Source organism: Trichoderma aggressivum, assembly GCF_033847375.1.
Source record: "Trichoderma aggressivum f. europaeum strain CBS 100526 chromosome Unknown scaffold_008, whole genome shotgun sequence".
In the NCBI taxonomy this organism is placed as follows: Eukaryota; Fungi; Ascomycota; class Sordariomycetes; order Hypocreales; family Hypocreaceae; genus Trichoderma; species Trichoderma aggressivum.
The window spans coordinates 810578-827190 of NW_026946374.1; the positions used below are offsets into that span (position 1 = coordinate 810578).

The 16613-nt window shown below is 52.7% G+C and overlaps 5 protein-coding genes across 5 annotated transcripts; 3 read left to right on the plus strand and 2 right to left on the minus strand.

Moving 5' to 3' along the window:
* Window positions 1-1357: 1357 nt before the first annotated feature.
* On the plus strand, window positions 1358-4026 carry Triagg1_3090 (uncharacterized protein; the record flags this gene model as incomplete). The annotated part of the gene is made up of 4 exons (XM_062897344.1): window positions 1358-1976; window positions 2155-3316; window positions 3390-3664; window positions 3716-4026. 4 exons carry the CDS (start codon window positions 1358-1360, stop codon window positions 4024-4026), a joined length of 2367 nt encoding a protein of 788 aa, XP_062758157.1.
* A 764-nt stretch (window positions 4027-4790) lies between these two features.
* On the minus strand, window positions 4791-5452 carry Triagg1_3091 (uncharacterized protein; the record flags this gene model as incomplete). Its single annotated transcript, XM_062897345.1, has 3 exons — window positions 4791-5178; window positions 5246-5348; window positions 5413-5452. 3 exons carry the CDS (start codon window positions 5450-5452, stop codon window positions 4791-4793), a joined length of 531 nt encoding a protein of 176 aa, XP_062758158.1.
* A 2383-nt stretch (window positions 5453-7835) lies between these two features.
* Window positions 7836-8933, plus strand: Triagg1_3092 (transcriptional regulator family: Fungal Specific TF; the record flags this gene model as incomplete). Its single annotated transcript, XM_062897346.1, has 2 exons — window positions 7836-8307; window positions 8401-8933. 2 exons carry the CDS (start codon window positions 7836-7838, stop codon window positions 8931-8933), a joined length of 1005 nt encoding a protein of 334 aa, XP_062758159.1.
* Window positions 8934-9476: 543 nt separating this feature from the next.
* On the minus strand, window positions 9477-11390 carry Triagg1_3093 (uncharacterized protein; the record flags this gene model as incomplete). The annotated part of the gene is made up of 3 exons (XM_062897347.1): window positions 9477-10304; window positions 10371-10908; window positions 11005-11390. 3 exons carry the CDS (start codon window positions 11388-11390, stop codon window positions 9477-9479), a joined length of 1752 nt encoding a protein of 583 aa, XP_062758160.1.
* A 1469-nt stretch (window positions 11391-12859) lies between these two features.
* Triagg1_3094 (uncharacterized protein) lies at window positions 12860-15261 on the plus strand (the record flags this gene model as incomplete). Its single annotated transcript, XM_062897348.1, has 3 exons — window positions 12860-12899; window positions 12999-13077; window positions 13140-15261. The coding sequence occupies 3 exons, from the start codon at window positions 12860-12862 to the stop codon at window positions 15259-15261; spliced, it is 2241 nt and encodes a 746-aa protein (XP_062758161.1).
* Window positions 15262-16613: the final 1352 nt, after the last annotated feature.

Below are 16613 nucleotides of genomic sequence, written 5' to 3' on the forward strand. Positions count from 1 at the left end.
GCAGGCAGTTGATGCATCCCTGGGTCAGTCAGTCAATTCGCTTCCAAATGCTTTGCTTCAATGGCCCATGGCAGCTGAGCACACTCGAGTGAATCAATCCAATTAGTCATGTCATGACCCCGGCTGCATTCTGCATTCTGCATTCTGCATTCTAGCACAGGAGCTGACGGCGTGCAGTGCGCGAGTTCAGCCGGGCTGGACGCCAAGGTGGCGCAAGTGTCAGTCACTGATAGATGAATGTCTCGAGTAATTTGATCCATCCGGCTTTCAATTGACTTCCAGCCCGTCTTGTGGTCAATTCTCTTCTGGAACCTTCCAGCCTTCCCAGAGGTGGGGCAGGATCCCGCCTACTAAGATATGCACTTATGGGAGTGTGAGCTGTTCGTGTACTCCGTAAAGAGTACGGACACCTGGACTCCGTGTCTTTTGACGACTGGGCACTGTATAGCCGCGTTGCCCGAAGGTGCTTCAGAGGCTGAATTGCCAGGCTGGAAACCGGGGGTTGCAGCGCTGGGTTCCGCGGGCACATGTAAATAAACATGGACATCACCATTCAGACATGAGTGACGGATGATGATGCCTGCACACACGCAACTTGCGCAGCCAATGGTTGCGGCCTCTGCCAGCCCACGGCAATGCCCATTGGCGTCTCCTTACGCGCCCTGGACAGTACATGCTAGGTACTGCAGTGGACGTCGTCCTTTGCTGCGTGGCTGCAACAAAGTGCCTTGGTGTGGGGATGGAGCCTGCGGCCCGCCAGGTAGTTACCCGCAGCTACAAATTGAATTGGCAGGCTGCGAGCGTGTGCCTGTATCGTGCTCCAGGTCCATACTGGTACTGTACGTACTATACCGTACTGTGCTGGACAGCTGGCCGCCCGGAGTGTGCCTGTCTGTGCCTGTACACGTACTTGTATAGCGCCGCCAGTCTCTTTGTCTCTTGCACTTGAAATTTCTGACGTGCCCCCCAGCTCAAACCGCTTCATGAGACTGGCCTGGCAAGTCTGGATTCAAACTAGCCTTCACAGTGCCGCTGATAAATCTGAGGGCTGGCTTTTTTTGGGATTTGATTTCTCCTGATCCGACCTCGTCGTGTCGCATCGCATCGAGTCGAATACCTTATCCTTCACGCTCTCTCCCTCAGCCATCAGACTCCCAGGCCACAGTGCACTGAAGCCGCCCAGCCTGTGGCGCCTTAGCACCTCTCCCGCGCCCCTACTTCCGTGGACCGGCCGGCACTGTCTGGTACTTTCTTTTTATTGCCTAGGCCTCTACCCTTCTCTGCAAGTCCCAAATATCCGGCATAACCTTGTGTCGGGACATTTTTCTGCTCGCCCAAGATTCGACAGCCTTCCCCAATGAAGTTTTTCGGCAATAAGAAACCGGCCTCGAAGAAGAACGCTTCTGCTTCCAGTGCCAGTGTCGACGACGACGTTCCCCAGAGCCCCAGCGTCCACGCCGACCCCCCGCCGGCTTATTCCTCCACCAACTCGTCGCCATCGCCAACAAAGCGGTCCTCGCGGCCCGTCTCCCACCAAAAGGACAAGGACGCAAAGCCGCCGTCCTCGAGGTCTTCTCGCCTGTCGCGCCACTCAACCGACGCAGGCTACTCGTCGCGCCGCAGCAGCAAATACGACCCGGACACCCATCCATTGAACTTGCCCCCTGAGGAGCGAGAGCGGAAGCGCCTGTCCGCCATGTCAGCCAAGATGGACGTCGATCCGCAGCCCGTCAACGGCGCGGCATCACCGCAGCCTCCCAAGCCGTCTTCGAACCCCTCTGCCCAAAAGAACTTTGCAGTGCCCATTCCCAACGGCAACATGAGCAACGACGAGGCTCCAGCGCCGCCGCCGCACAAGTCCAACCCGTCCAGCCCCGTCCCCACGCCTCTCGAGGATGCAGAGACATACAAGACCAACGGAAACCGCTTCTTCAAGGAGAAGAACTACCCCAAGGCCATCGAGCAGTACAGCAAAGGTATGCAAAAAAAAAAAGTCCAATGGGCATGGATCATGCTATTTTCTTGATTCAACTTGACATTGTTTTACTTCTTCTTTTCGTGCTTTTCTTTTTTTTTCCTTTTTTTTTTCTTTTTAACCATCGTCTAAAAAAATAACTGGGCTAACTATTTTCTCTTTTTCTCTCTGTCGTGCAGCTGTGGATCTGTTCCCCAACTCGGCAACTTATCTGGGCAACCGAGCGGCTGCCTACATGTCAAATGGCCAGTATGAGGCTGCCTTGGATGATTGCAGCCGTGCCACAGACCTCGACCCCAACAATGCAAAGGTCCTGTTGCGCCTAGCAAGGATCTACACCGGTCTGGGTAGGCCAGACGAGGCCCTGGCCACTTTCTCCCGCATCCTTCCACAGCCATCTGCTAAGGACATGGCTCCCGCTCGGGAGATGCTGCACCACATCAAGTCGGCCAAGGACACTCTCCAGCGTGGCTCAGCCATGTCCATGGTGCTACACGCCCTGGATCAGGCCGAGCGCGGTCTTGGCCACGGCGTTGGCAAGCCGCGCAAGTGGCAGCTGATGCGAGGCGAGGCCTACTTGAAGATGGGCCGCGAGAATTCCCTGGGCGAGGCTCAAGGCGTCGCCATGTCGCTGCTGCGCAACAACAACCAGGACCCCGAGGCTCTGGTTCTCCGTGGCCGTGTTCTCTACGGTCAGGGCGAGAATGAAAAGGCTATTCAGTATTTCCGAATGGCGTGCAACTGCGACCCCGACTTCCGAGACGCCGTCAAGTGGCTTAGGATTGTTCAGAAGCTTGACCGCATGAAGGAAGAGGGCAACACCGAATTCAAGGCCGGCCGATGGCAGGCAGCCATCCAGAAATACAGCGACGCCTTAGACATCGACCCTTCAAACAAGAGCATGAATGCCAAGCTGCTGCAGAACCGTGCTCAGTGCAAGATTAAGCTGCAGCTATACGAGGACGCCATTGCCGACTCGGACCGGGCTGTCAGCCTTGACCCTAGCTACACCAAGGCACGCAAGACAAAGGCCAATGCCCTCGGAAAGACGGGCAATTGGGAAGAGTCCGTGCGCGAATGGAAGGCTATTCAAGAGCTTGACCCAACCGACAACTCAGTCCGCCACGAGATCCGCAAAGCTGAGTTGGAGATGAAGAAGAGCCTGCGGAAAGATTACTACAAGATCATGGGCATTGAAAAGGATGCTGATGCCAATGAGATCAAGCGAGCGTATCGCAAGATGGCTGTCAAGCTGCACCCAGACAAGAACCCTGGTGATGCCGAAGCCGAAGCCAAGTTTAAAGACATGCAGGAAGCCTATGAGACGCTGAGCGACCCTCAGTATGTTTCCCCTTTCTATTAAATCTTGAGAAGAACTTCCCTAAGAGACTGAATGTGCTAACACACGATGCAGGAAGAGAGCTCGCTATGACAACGGCGACGACCTCATTGACCCGGCTGACATGTTCAGTGCCGGTGGCATGGGTGGCGGCATGGGTGGCATCGACCCCGAGATTCTCTTCAGCATGATGGGCAACCAGGGCGGATTCGGAGGAGGCGGATTCCGCGCCGGCGGCTTCCCTGGTGGTGCCGGCGGCTTCCCTGGCGGTGCTGGAGGCTTTCCCGGAGGCGCAAGCTTCAACTTTGGCGGTGCTGGCGCCGGTGGTCGTCAGCGAGGCGGCTTCCCTGGTGCTGGCGCTGGATTCCCCTTTTCGTGACCCGCCGATCAGGAAGAAACAGAAACGGAGGACGACGACGACGACGATGACGACGACGGCGAGCAAGATGGTGAACCTCGCTTCTCTTTCGTTGACGGTTGGCCAGACGGCGCGTCAGACAGCAAGTTGCAGGACGACTTCCAACGTCGCCGGGAGAATCGCAACGAGCTGGTTGAAGCATTACGACGTTATGGGATGTGGCTTTTGGCGGCGATTGTCTTGCTGCCTCCGCAACTAGTTGCATTGGGCTTGGTCATGACGGCATTTGTATACTTGTGCATGAGACGAGACGGCCAGCAGCGTCGTCACGGCAGACGCAACACCGCAGGATAGACATTTGGGTTTTTTTTATCATCTTTTCTTTGAAAGTCTTTTGTTTTTTTCCCTAAACCAGAAAAAAGACGCGCATCCTCATTGCTATGGCGTTTTTGGGACATTTTAGAAAGAAAGAGAACCGGGAAAGACAACAACAGTCGATCTTTTGATTCATTTGCACGAAACTAAGTACTGTCTCGCGGGGGAGGGGGCCATGGGAAAATATTCTTTTGTCGGAGCCGGGTCGAACAGAAGGGGAGGGAGGGGGGGAGGATGGCCGGCTCGCCTTTTTCTTTTTTTTTTTTAAAGACCGAATGGACGGCACGCTTGATGTTGGAAATGACGAGTGTCTTGTTTAAAAAAAAAAAAAAGAGGCCGGATGGGATCGGGGGGGGGATCAACGTAGTTGTAAAGGCTTTATATAGATGAATGCGGGTGACCCGTCTTTTCCACAATCCACTGTCAGATACCCTTGTGTCATTTTTTTATTCTCAGCCAAACTTGTTCATTTCTTGCTCTTTTACGTGATGGGTTTACGAACTGATCGCGCCTCCGCGGCTGTAGGAGTAGTGCAGAAGCAAAAGCAATGATTGAATAAAGAAAGTGTCAAGTGACTACTTGTTAGATGGCTATAGCACAATTACTGGTTGCTTTAGTTGACATCTTGGGTATCATGTTACGCCCTCTCAACGCCGAATTTCAAAAGCCTCCCTCGTCCACATCTAGAAATCCCTAATCTCGTAACTTCTCCCCATTACCGAAATCCCATCCTCCCCTCCCCTCTACTGACTGCCCGTCTGCCCCGTCGGCGCAGGTCTCGCCGGAAGGCTGCTGTTAGAATTCGCGCCCAATCCAGCCGCCGTCGCGCCACCGGTCGCAATGGCCGGGTTCCCGCCCGTGGCCTCGAGCACGCGGGCCACGTCGTCGCGCAGCTCGGGCATGGCCGAGGCCATCTGCTCGGCGAGGACGTCGCGGAAGGAGGCGAAGGCGTTGACCTTGCCGCGCATGAGCTGGTTGCCGCGGCGGACGAGCTCAACGAACTCGCGCGTGTAAATGTCCGGGTTGCGGCCGTTTTCGACGTACTCGAGGAGTTCGGGGGGCACGGAGGGGAGGTGGTTTGGCGGGGAGGCGGCGGTGTGGACGCTTTTGAGGGAGTCGGAGAGGGTTTTGCTGTTTTTTGTTGTTGTTGGTTAGCTGGGTTGATTGATTGCCCATGGCAGCGGTCGGTTTTTGGTACATTTCATTGGAGAGGACTTCTTTGCTTGAGCGGCCCATGGAGTCGTACGTCGAGACCTGGACCATGATACGGTAGAAGTCTTGAACGACGTCCTTGAGCTGTTCTGCGAAAGAGTCAGCTGGTGTTTTCGCCGTCGTTGTGATGTTGGTAGTAGCGGAGAGGCGTACGCTCAATGGCATCGTGGTCTATTCTGTCGACGGGGGCCATGGCTGTGAGGAGGAGCTGAAAGCGCGAGATGCGGATTGTTGGTGTGAAGTCGGGAATTCAGACAGAGGCTGATGCTCTGAAGAGAAAGACTACGGACGGCACTAAGGTGGGAGTTTAAAGTGGTGGGGCAATGGGCAGTTGTTGAGCTTGTCCGCGGCCGTGTGCATCGTTACTGCTAATGCAATGCTATACAAAGAGTACAGTGATGATTTTGGTATTATGAATTATAATATCTGATTTGATGACATTTCACTAATGTTCTGTTGACTCTTGATGTCCGACTTTGTCCATGCAAATTATATAATATCAGTGTCATAACGCAGCACGTGAAAGCAAGACAGAAAGATACTCCGTCTCGTGGTATCATCTGCGTTGGGAAAGAGCAGCACAATATTCCTACACCGCCTGCTCTTCTCTAACTCTTAGTGATACTACGAGCCGTGCTAAATGTAAGACATTACTCCGTCATCACTCTTGGGCGTCTTCTGATCATCAACTTTGTGGAACTTGGAGTCCACGACATCAATATATCGGTCTATTCAATCTTGATTTACCTCGACGGCCGAGCAGTACGCCCACATCTGGCTTCAAAAAAAAATTTGTTGGTATGTGATTCATTGATGTTCCATAGCTTTGAACACTGTCGAGAACCCCCATATTCTAAACACTCATCAGGCAGCTTCAAAACGCTGTGTGAATGCTCCATTACAAGACTAACGATGCATTAGCAGATCTCTCTCGGTAGCCAGATGACCCATGTCAAGAAGGAAATTGCACACGCCTGAGCCGTGGGTTACCACCACGGCAGTACGAGTACTCGTACGGAGTGGCCATCGGGCCTTTCTCTAAAGCTCTGGCCAGCTGCTCAAGCGAGAAGCTATGGACAGGCATCCCGCACTTGGTGCGAGTAAAGGCAGCAATGATCAACTGACCCTCGTCAAATACGCCTCAATAATGCCGTGTCTCAGGATTAGTATCCATCAAATTATGAGGCTGGGAATGAGACAACACCCATGCTGGTCAAACGTTACACAAGCAGCTCACCCCCGGACACATACTCGTACGAGTGCCCAATCGCAGGAATCCGGTATAAACTCTATTAAGTTTACCTGGTGATGGGTATGACAACACCGATGGTTCCAAATTACCCCCAATCCCCCATACACGTTCCCTTTGCTCCGAGGTATCCCCCCACAAGACTTGGCCTCCATGAAGCTGTCATGACCCTCGTCCACCTCGGTGGCTTGGCTCCGTGCCTTGTCTAAGTTATAGCGCGGTGCTAAACTAGCGCAGGGGAACCGGCTTCTGAGACTCCTGGCCCTGTCGGTGATCAAAGTGACATTCAGCGAAGGAGACGTCTGCTCTTGTACATACGGAGAAGTGCGTCGGAGAGCAGCTCGACTGACATGTGATTAGAAGGTAGCTAGGAGCAGAACTGCCCGTCTGGGATGACCCTTCTTCTCAATTCGCAGACTCTGGCATTTGTCCACGAATCCATGACACTAAAAAGACTCTAGAATCTGGGGATCCTTGCTCATCCTTCCTCCCCCTGCAGGGTTCATGGGAGGCCTGGTGTTTTATCATACGGCCGAGTTCAACATGCTATTCGCAGCCCAAATAGCGACCACATCACTGAACTTGAGGCTCAAAGTCCATGACAAATGCTACTTTGATCCAAGATGGACAGGATGGTTGGCCATCATGTTCTGTCACAAAACAAAAGCGACCGCCGAAGGCATGAGCCGAACTAGCAGGGTCCAATGCATGCGCACCGGGATTGCTAGGCACGATCCGCGCGCACCGCGTCGCTGGGCCATTTGCTCCCACCTAGATGGCTAGCCCGACGGGTTTAATATCAAGATGCATCAGTGGCGTAGGGACTGAGCCAATAGGCCTTTCCTGTCAAGGGCAGAGCGTGTGTGAGAAAAGAGATGAGGTGGAAGCTGAGCTGAAAGATGCATGTAACCCACCCACCATCAGAGCCTGGGGTCCGGACGGTACTTCACGAGTAGTACGAGTAGTACACGTTAATGACCTGTCTCGGAAAAAAGCAATGAGCTTGTCGACATGGTTATGGCCTACCATGACCTTCCTTTGCCAGCCAGGCCTGCCCAAACTTCTTCCTCTTTCTCCTCGTTCCACTGAATCACGTTCTGGCACCATCTTCAGCCTATTCTGCCTATAACTCCGCGAACACCAAGTATACTACCTGCAAGTCCGTGGAGGGTGAGCTATCGGCCGAGATCAGCTTATTGCGATACGAACTACGAGCACTACTGCTACTACTCCTATTACCAGGTACACGCTACAACCCCTTATTTCCGACCGTTGGGACTGACACGGGCTTAGTAGGACGCAACTAACAGCTCTATAAGCCGTTTCCATGTCTGCAGACGCAGTAGCTGTTGCTCCCGTCGCCCCAGCCCTTCCAACACAGTTTGAATTTATTGTTGGAGATAGACCGGATCAACTCAAAGCCGGATCCAACCCAAGGCTACGATCGCATCTATCCAAGCGCGGCTGGCAGGTCTACTTGCTGCAGAACAATGGAGCCTCATCCTCTGGCTCTGCTTCCGCTCCAGTTGATGAAGTAGCTCAGCAACGCGAGGACAGGGCTAAGCGAAAGAAGCGCAAGCGACAACTGCACACTGTCACTTGGGAACTTCCTACCGCCGGTGATCCTGATTCTCATGGAGCTTCAAACAATGCGCTGGCCCAGTCCTTGATGCGGACCAATGCCGCAAGAGCCGCTCCGCCGCTGACCATTGAGTACCAACTTGGAGGCGGACGCGTTGATCCTTTCAGAACGTATCCTGCACCATGGAAGCCGTATATCCCCCAGTTGGTCGATCACTGTGAGTTCAGCCCTTTTAAGATCCGCCCAGGGATAGGCACATTCGGCCAAGCCAAGCATAAAATTGAAAGGTGACGCTAACACACTGACACAGACATCGTCCACATGGCCGTCGATATCCCTGAGCTTGATGAGCCTGGTGAAAGGGGTCTTCTTCGTAGCCGCTGGTTCCGTCTCGCGACAACGGAAATATCCACCTTCCAAGTCGTTCTGCTCTTATCCGCGGGTAACTTTATCACGGTCAAGGACGGCAAAGCCTCTGAATCTGGATTTGAAATGGAGCAGCTTAGGCTGGATGCCATCCAGTCCATCAACATTGCCATGGGTTCACCACATAAGTGCAGTGACTCCATCATTGGAGCAGTGGCCAAGATGGCGAGCTTCGAGTCTATGCACGGCAATGAGTCGCATTTTAGACTTCACATGGATGCTGCCAAGAGGTTGGTCAACATGAGAGGTGGCTTGCACAACCTAGGCCTGGGAGGACTCTTGCGAAGAATGCTCATTTGGATCGACTTGAACGGCGGACATTTGTTGAATACGCCTCGATGGTTCCCAGGACAAACTTTCCAAGGGGGCGTAGAGGAGATTGTGGAACCTAACCCAGAGCGTTTCATTGCTGTTTAAAGACGCCAAGGGCAACCTTTTTGAGTTTTTGATCTTGTTTTGGTTATTTGCTTTTTTTTATATGTTCCATTCCGTTTCTTTCTAATGGGTGTAAGCGTTTCGGGAAGCGATTCTGGGAAATACCAGACTAATGGTTATTACAAGTGTGTTTTCTCGAATGGAACCGTACCTTTGGTAGCAAATAATAGTGTCTTCTGTTTCGTACTCTGATACTCAAGGTCTTTGACCAAAATTCTACATCAAGGCGAGTCAATTGTAAAACAATCTCGGTATATACACACGATGCAAGAGAGGAATCAAACAAGGACAAAGGAAATGTTGGTGTAAACAGCACGCAAACACGCCAAGGCAAAATGGTATCCATCAAGAATCAAACGCTCCATCAATCTTTTTGTTTTAAAAAACGCAGCTCTCGCTTCCTTTCGACCTGTCACCATATCTTGCACTCTCTCCACATCCCCTATTCACCATTCAATTAAACGCCCCCTGATTGTATGCCATACTTTCAACAACTGCTCGATTCAAAGCAAATTCGCAATTCAATCAACGCCTCGAAAACGTCTGCGACGCATCAACCAACAGCGTTGCGGTTAGCAACACCGCGTTGAAGCCCGCCATCATGTAAAACGGCGTGCCGTTCGACACCTTGTCGAACAAAAGGCCGCCGAGCTTCGTGAGGATCAGAATCGCCGCGCCGCCGCACAGCGAGTACACGCCCGCAATGGATCCCTTGAGCCGCAGCCGCGACACAAACTCCTCTTCGGTGGCGATGCGGATCAGGGGCTCCGACTCGGTGGACTCGTCCTCGTCGGGGGCGATGGAGTGCTGGCGGCGGGCGTTGCGGGGGATCTCGACGGCGAGGATGCCCTTGCCGAGGGAGCCCAGGCTGCACACGATGGAGCCGATTTGGCTGATGCCGATGAGCGTCACGATGAGGAAGATGGCCGGTGTGCCGCCTCTGCCGTCGACGTCGCTGATTTCGGGGCTCGAGAGCCGAGGGAAGATGATGTAGCCCACGATACCAAAGATGGCGGCCACGACGACAGGGTAGTTGACCCTGCCGGGTTGGCGAGATAGATAGCCGAACACCGGGGCGCAGATCAAGCCCATGAGCTGTGCGACGCCGGTCAGGATGGAGGATAGGACGTATGCTTGGCGGCACTCCTTCTTCAGCTCTGGCGAAGGGTCGTTTGGCGAGCCCTGGCAGAATCCGTTGCCGATGAAGAAGGTGTTGATGTAAAGAGGGACGAAGAGCGATATGGCAACGGTAGATGCTCGGGCAACGAAGCCGCCAAGGTAACCCAGTGCAATTCGTGAGTCGGTAAAGCCAAGAAGCACCGAGTCTTTCATCAGGTGAAGATATGGAATCACCTAGGAGTCGATGTTAGTAATGGAGTGCGATTGGATACGCGGCTGCTTGACTCTTGCGATCCGTACCTTGCCTTGTGTCCTTCCGGGGTAGTCGTATGCGATGGAGTCGCTATCCCGTCCCTTTAACCCGAGAAGCAGCCTCCATCCTTTTCCTTGCTCTCCTTGGATGTTGCGGAGGCCAAAGAAAACGAAGACGGCAACAAGCAGCGCAACAGCGCCGACAACATAGAAGCTGTACGACACCGCCTCTCCGGGAGTCACGCCGTCAACCTCGCCGAACCTGGCGGGCAAGGGCAAGAAGCACGACAGCGCCAGCAACGCGCCGCAGCCGGTGAAGAGGCCGACATAGCCCGCCAGCACAGACGACTTTCCCGACCGGCCCTGGGGATCTACGCCGGCCGAAACGGGCCTCCCCTCGCTGGACAGCGATCGCGAATACACCTCGGGTGTAATAGTAGCTTCCGATTCGACGGAAAAGGCGGCGCTGAGGCGCGCCACGGAGTGGTGATTCCGCGCGGCAGCCTTGGCCCTCTCGAGGGCATTGTTGCGCAGCTCCTCATCTTCGTCTGTTAGCGAAGGGAGTATGGCAGTTACCATTGTGGCCCTGGAACTCAGCATTGCGCGTTAGCTATCAAAGCACTGAGAGACACAGTCGGCATTCCTCCGCCCGGTCCATGGAATCGAAAGATGCAGCACATACGTAGCCGATGCCCCCAGCGCAAAGAGGATCCTCGCGAGCAGCAGCTGGGGATAGACATTCCGGGCCTGCACAAACACCACCAGCGACAGCCCTACAATGGTATATCCGATGACGGCAACCCATCGCACGCCCAGGCGATCCGATACGAGGCCCCAAGCGGGACAGGCCACGAGGGCGACAATCTCGTCTGCGAAGCCCAGCGTGCCGACGACGTCGCCCACATCGTTCTTCTGCCCAATGAGGTCGGTTATGACAAAGGAAACGGAGCTGTTGAGGAAGACGAGGAACGAGATGGAGAAGAGCGATATGCCCAGCAGGTATGTCACAGCTTGGGTTGGAGTCGTCGAGGCCGCAAAGGGCAAGAAGCGCTGGATGGAGGACGGCATTGCTGGAGGCTTATGGTTTTGCCTCTTTGCGCGCGCGCGCAGGGCTTTCTATGGAGTTGTATAAGTAAGGGTTCGTGATTTGCTTCGTCTCGTCTGCGGGTGTTATTATATTATCGCGAGCGGGCGAAGAGCAATTGGATGCGATTTGGAATTAAAAGGCCTCTGTAAGCGGGAAGCGGCCCGAGAAGTCACATGGCGATACGAGATGCGCAAGGCTGGGAATAAGATGCAACGGAAGAAGCTAAAGATAAAGACGGTGAATGCAAAAGGATATTGAAAAAAAGGCCTGCTTTTTTTCTTCTATTGTTTTGGTGGTGTGTTGTTTTTCGGTACGATTTTTTGGAGTCTGATGATGACGGACATGAGCTTCTTAGTGCCCGGAGCTCGGTCTTTATTTTGGTTCGGCCAATCGGAGGGCGTGTTTGATCGGCAGAGGTATTTGGTAGGTACTAATTTGATATCCCTTGACCATTTGATCACATGGAGACGCGCTTCGGCAGATGGAGTATGAAGAACGCACAAAAATCGGGCAAACAAGTAGGTAAGATCTATTCAGGCTTAGATCAGTATGTGTGTTGATAGTAAGATGCAAAGCTACTTGATTAAGAATACTTGATGTGTCACATCTGTTGCCGTATCAGTGACTTCAATCTCACACATATCCCGTCATATACCCATGCCGAGGCGACTTGTTGGTGATAAGAGAGTTGCTAACGAAAGCTAATATTGTCGCGAAAACCCATACCAGCTTACAAAATAGCGCTAATCATACTAAGTTTTGATGTTGCCACCGGCTTATGAGGATTCCATGTCTCAGGTTCAGGTGAGGGAGAAATCGGTTTGTATGGCTTGGCTTGGCTCTAGGGTAGTTGCCATTGAACAGTCCAATCGTCAAACTTGACTTGGCCTGGTTCAAGGGGCATATTGGAATTCAAATTTGGACCCGAACAATGCTTTGTGTAGTAGATACGAGGGCTTACGAATTATTTTTGAATTGGTATAAATTCTCGCGATATGTTTGGTGCATGGGTGGTGGACATCTGCTTACACGGGTTGTCTTGGTGCTACAACTGTCAACCCAGCAGAGAAATGAATCGATACAGAAGGTGGAACATGAGATTAACAGCAACAAAGAATTGGACAATTTATCAATGGAGAATACACCTTCACTTTACCACATGAATAAATATTCCATTGCAAATATTCTGCTTTGTACGGCACAAGAAGGACGATATGTTGCAGTACTCCCTTTGCGCAGGGATTCTTCGGATCAACTAAAATCCGCCAATTCCAGGAACAAGTTATCTTATCGCTCTGAGATCGCGGGAGGGTTCATCGCAATTGGCGTGTCTGCGCGTTCGGGAACAAGAAACAAGATGACGAGTGCACTGTAGCATTTCTCCTCGTCAACGACACTGCATAACGCCATCTGCCATCTGTTTTGACGCCAAAGGAGCTACACCATCAACATGGTCGGCAAGGTCTCCGAGAGGGTGCTCCTCAGAGAGGGTACGTGAACATGGCCAGTTTCGCATCACTTGGCATCTCCGGTTCTGGGTCGACAGATGAGCCCATCGATGCTGACGCTGAAAAAAAAAAACTGCATAGGGCTGGAAAGAACCGACAATGGCATGAAATTGACGTCGTGGCCCGATGTCACCCCCATCAACCAGAAGAATTACTACACGTGAGACTCACCTGCGACTCGAGTGGCTGGTGCTGGTGCTGGGCGACTAACTCTGGGAGTAGAGATTATATGAAAAGGGATGACCAGGTCCTTGCGCTCCGACTCCAAAGCGATGCGACTCGCGACAGACTAGTACAGAGTGCCCGAGATCGTGACCGCGCTCTTTCAAAGCCTGCCAATGGCGAGCTGCCCCTACCACTGCCGGACCTCGGCGAAGAGGATGGAGCGGCGACTCCCTCAGGTGGAATGGATCCATCGAGGGTCATTGTGATTCACCCCGGAAGCCAAAACTTACGCATCGGATTTGCGAGCGACGCCCTTCCCAAGACGATCCCGACTACGTTGGCAACCAAATTCCCCCAGACCGAGTCCGAGATGTACGAGGCCTTGCCCCGACGTCAGTTCGAGGCCAAGACCACGGACCAACAATATGGAGAAGAGTGGTCCAAGAAATATCAGAAAATGTGCAACGACCTCAAGGTCGAAATGCGTGCCAACAAGCGAAAAGTGCTTCCCAATTCCAAGGAGCTGGTCCAAACCTTTAACCGCCGTACCGAAGCCGAGATCATCCAGAGGCACAATGACGTGCTGGAAGTTGAATGGACAGATATAGAAAAATTGGAGGACCCAGAGTCACTAGCATCTTGCTTCATCGGGAACGAAGCGCTGCGAGTCCCCGACGATTCAAACCCAAAGTTCAAGCTGTGGTGGCCTATACAACAAGGATACTGGAATGAGGATGGATACACGAGCCAAGAGCACCTCTACGATGATTTCGAAACCCTCCTGGACAAGGCCCTACGTCAAGAGCTGGGCCTAAAGACAAATAGCGAGTGGCAACAGTACAGCTGTGTTTTCGTCATCCCCGATCTCTACGACAAAAAGTATGTGGAGCAGATCCTGCGGTCTTGCATGACCTGGTTCGAGTTTAGCAGGGTATGCTTTATCCAGGAAAGCATGGCGGCCACGTTTGGAGCTGGATACACCCAGGCCTGCGTCGTCGATGTCGGTGCCCAGAAGACTGCGGTGACGTGTGTCGAAGACGGGTTGTGTATCGATGACTCGAGAATCAACCTCAAGTACGGAGGATATGACATTACGGAAACGTTCATCAAGATGATGCTCTATGATAACTTTCCCTATCAGGAAATCAACTTGCGGAGAAGATACGACTTCCTGCTGGCCGAAGAACTCAAGTGGAAGCACTGTACCATGTCGCAGGCGAACATTTCGGTGCAACTTTTCAACTTTCACGTGCGAGCACCCAACCAGCCTACGCGGAAATATGCGTTCAAGGCGTACGATGAAGTGATTCTGGCGGCCATGGGGGTCTTTGAGCCGTCAATCTTTGACAACAGCACAAAGCTCAGGGGCCGAAGAAAACTAGTCGAGCGTTCATACAACGCCTATGACGTGGATATTCCCGACGACCCGTCCTCTGCCGCACAGCTTGCCGTTTTGGCACTGGTAAAGCCGTCACTCATGTCCAATGCAAATGGCTTCTCCCAGTCACAGCCCGAAGCGTCCACGCCGAGTAAAGAGAAGCCGTCGTTCAACTTCCTTTCCACCAAAGCCGAGACGGCGACGGGAACCCCCATGGCATCGCATGCTGGGTCGCCAGCGCCTGAGGGTGCCAATACTCCGGTTCCACCTCCCTATGTCTTTGGAGCCAACAAAGATGGCGTCAATGGCGATAGCCCTGCTCTAGGTAGCATTCGGACGGCCGGCACACCAGTTCCGGGACAGTCACAATCCACTCAGCCGCCTCCGGGAATGTTTGTGGACGCAGCTGCACGAGGTTCTAAAGAACTGGCGACTGAGAGAGACGAGGTGCTGCCCTTGGCGCCGCTGGACATTGCCATCCTCACAAGCATTCACAACGCCGCTAAGGGCGACGAGAAGAAGGTTCGCGACTTGCTGGGCAGTATCATGGTCATCGGCGGCGGCGCCAAGGTCCCACAGTTCACGGTGGTTCTGGAAGAGAGGCTCAAGGCGCTGAAGCCCGACCTCAGCGATAGGATCCTGGTCAGCAGAAGCGCGAGGGACATGGACGAGCAGGTCGTGACTTGGAAGGGAGCCAGCGTCTTTGCCAAGCTGTCAACCAACGATTCGTGGATCACGCCGTTTGAGTTTGAAAGACTGGGCGCCCGTACGCTCCACCACAAGGTGCTCTGGGCTTGGTAGATGGAAGTTGGCTGTGTTGATATATACCTCTGTGCGCGGCATGCCTGGACCTGGACACGAAAGGAGAGGGCACAAGGATTAAGAGGGAGCATTTGGAGTTTTTATTTTATTTTATTTTCCCCGGTATCGCTAAGGATATAGGAGGAATTGGTTGGTTTGTAATTACAGGTTGTACCGCGATCATTAATAGGTCTCTCTGCAGTAGAGCAAAAAAAGGACAAGAACGATTTAATAGAACTCGAGACGCAGGATATGTGGTATTGCTGTGGGCTATATACTTTGTATAAAATTCCCATTTGTTTAGATACGACAATCGTCTTGGAGTTCTAGCAGAACAGTGATGCCGCATATGGACGTGTGCATTGGAGAGGACCAGAGCTATTACAGTTACAGCATGTAGGAGGAGCATCAGCATCCCATGAACCACTTGAAGGGCTTGTACTCGTATATATTCTCCCTGTCAGCACGGCAACTTTATTGGCCCGGAAATACGCAAATACGCAAGAGGGTGGCAATGCGGTCAACATGAAGTCCACGGGACATGTAGAGAGCAAGGAAGCACAACGTAATGGTTGATAAATACTCAGTTACTTGGTAAACCAACACTTGGACATCATTGAGCCTAAAGTCAGTTGGGGCATAATTAGGTCGAGATGAAGTTGGGAACCTCGGGAATAACTGCATGTACATGTACTGCAAGTTGACAATCCAGGTGAAATAAGGCGAGGAGACGCATGTACTCCGTAATGAGGGGCTTGGTGACATTGAATCTTGCCGTCGGTGAGGCGGGAGAGTGCGAGCCAATGAGCGACGGGCCGTAGGATTGCGTTTGAGACGAGACTGGGAGGTCTTGATGCACTAAGATTCGGGAGGACATGACCAACGAATGACTGATTATTTTCTTTGCTTTTTATTGAATCCTTGGCCAAGTTTGATGGTACACACGGATGCTCTCTTAGTAACTTCAATACAAGATGTGTATCAAGTTAGTACATCTCTGGCGGCCAACCCAAATTCACCAACCCGGTTGATGCTCAAATCAGCTTCTGCCAGCGAAATGCGCTCCCTTGCATCGAACCCCGTCCGCCCGCATACGAGCAGTACACCCATGGCTATTTTAGGTCGGTTGGAACGACTACAGGTAGGTACTAGGAAGGTAGCCCCAAATGCCGGAGCGCATCGTGTTACCTGATTGTTTGTCTTGGGATGCTGTATTCCCGCGAACCCCGCAAATTGCCTGATGCTTTACTGTACCTAGCACTGTCTTGAGTGCGACTCTGCTGCACGGTAGAAACCGGCTCTTGCACCAGGGATAAGGGATAGGCGGTGGAGGGGTGGCATGTTGCTACAGT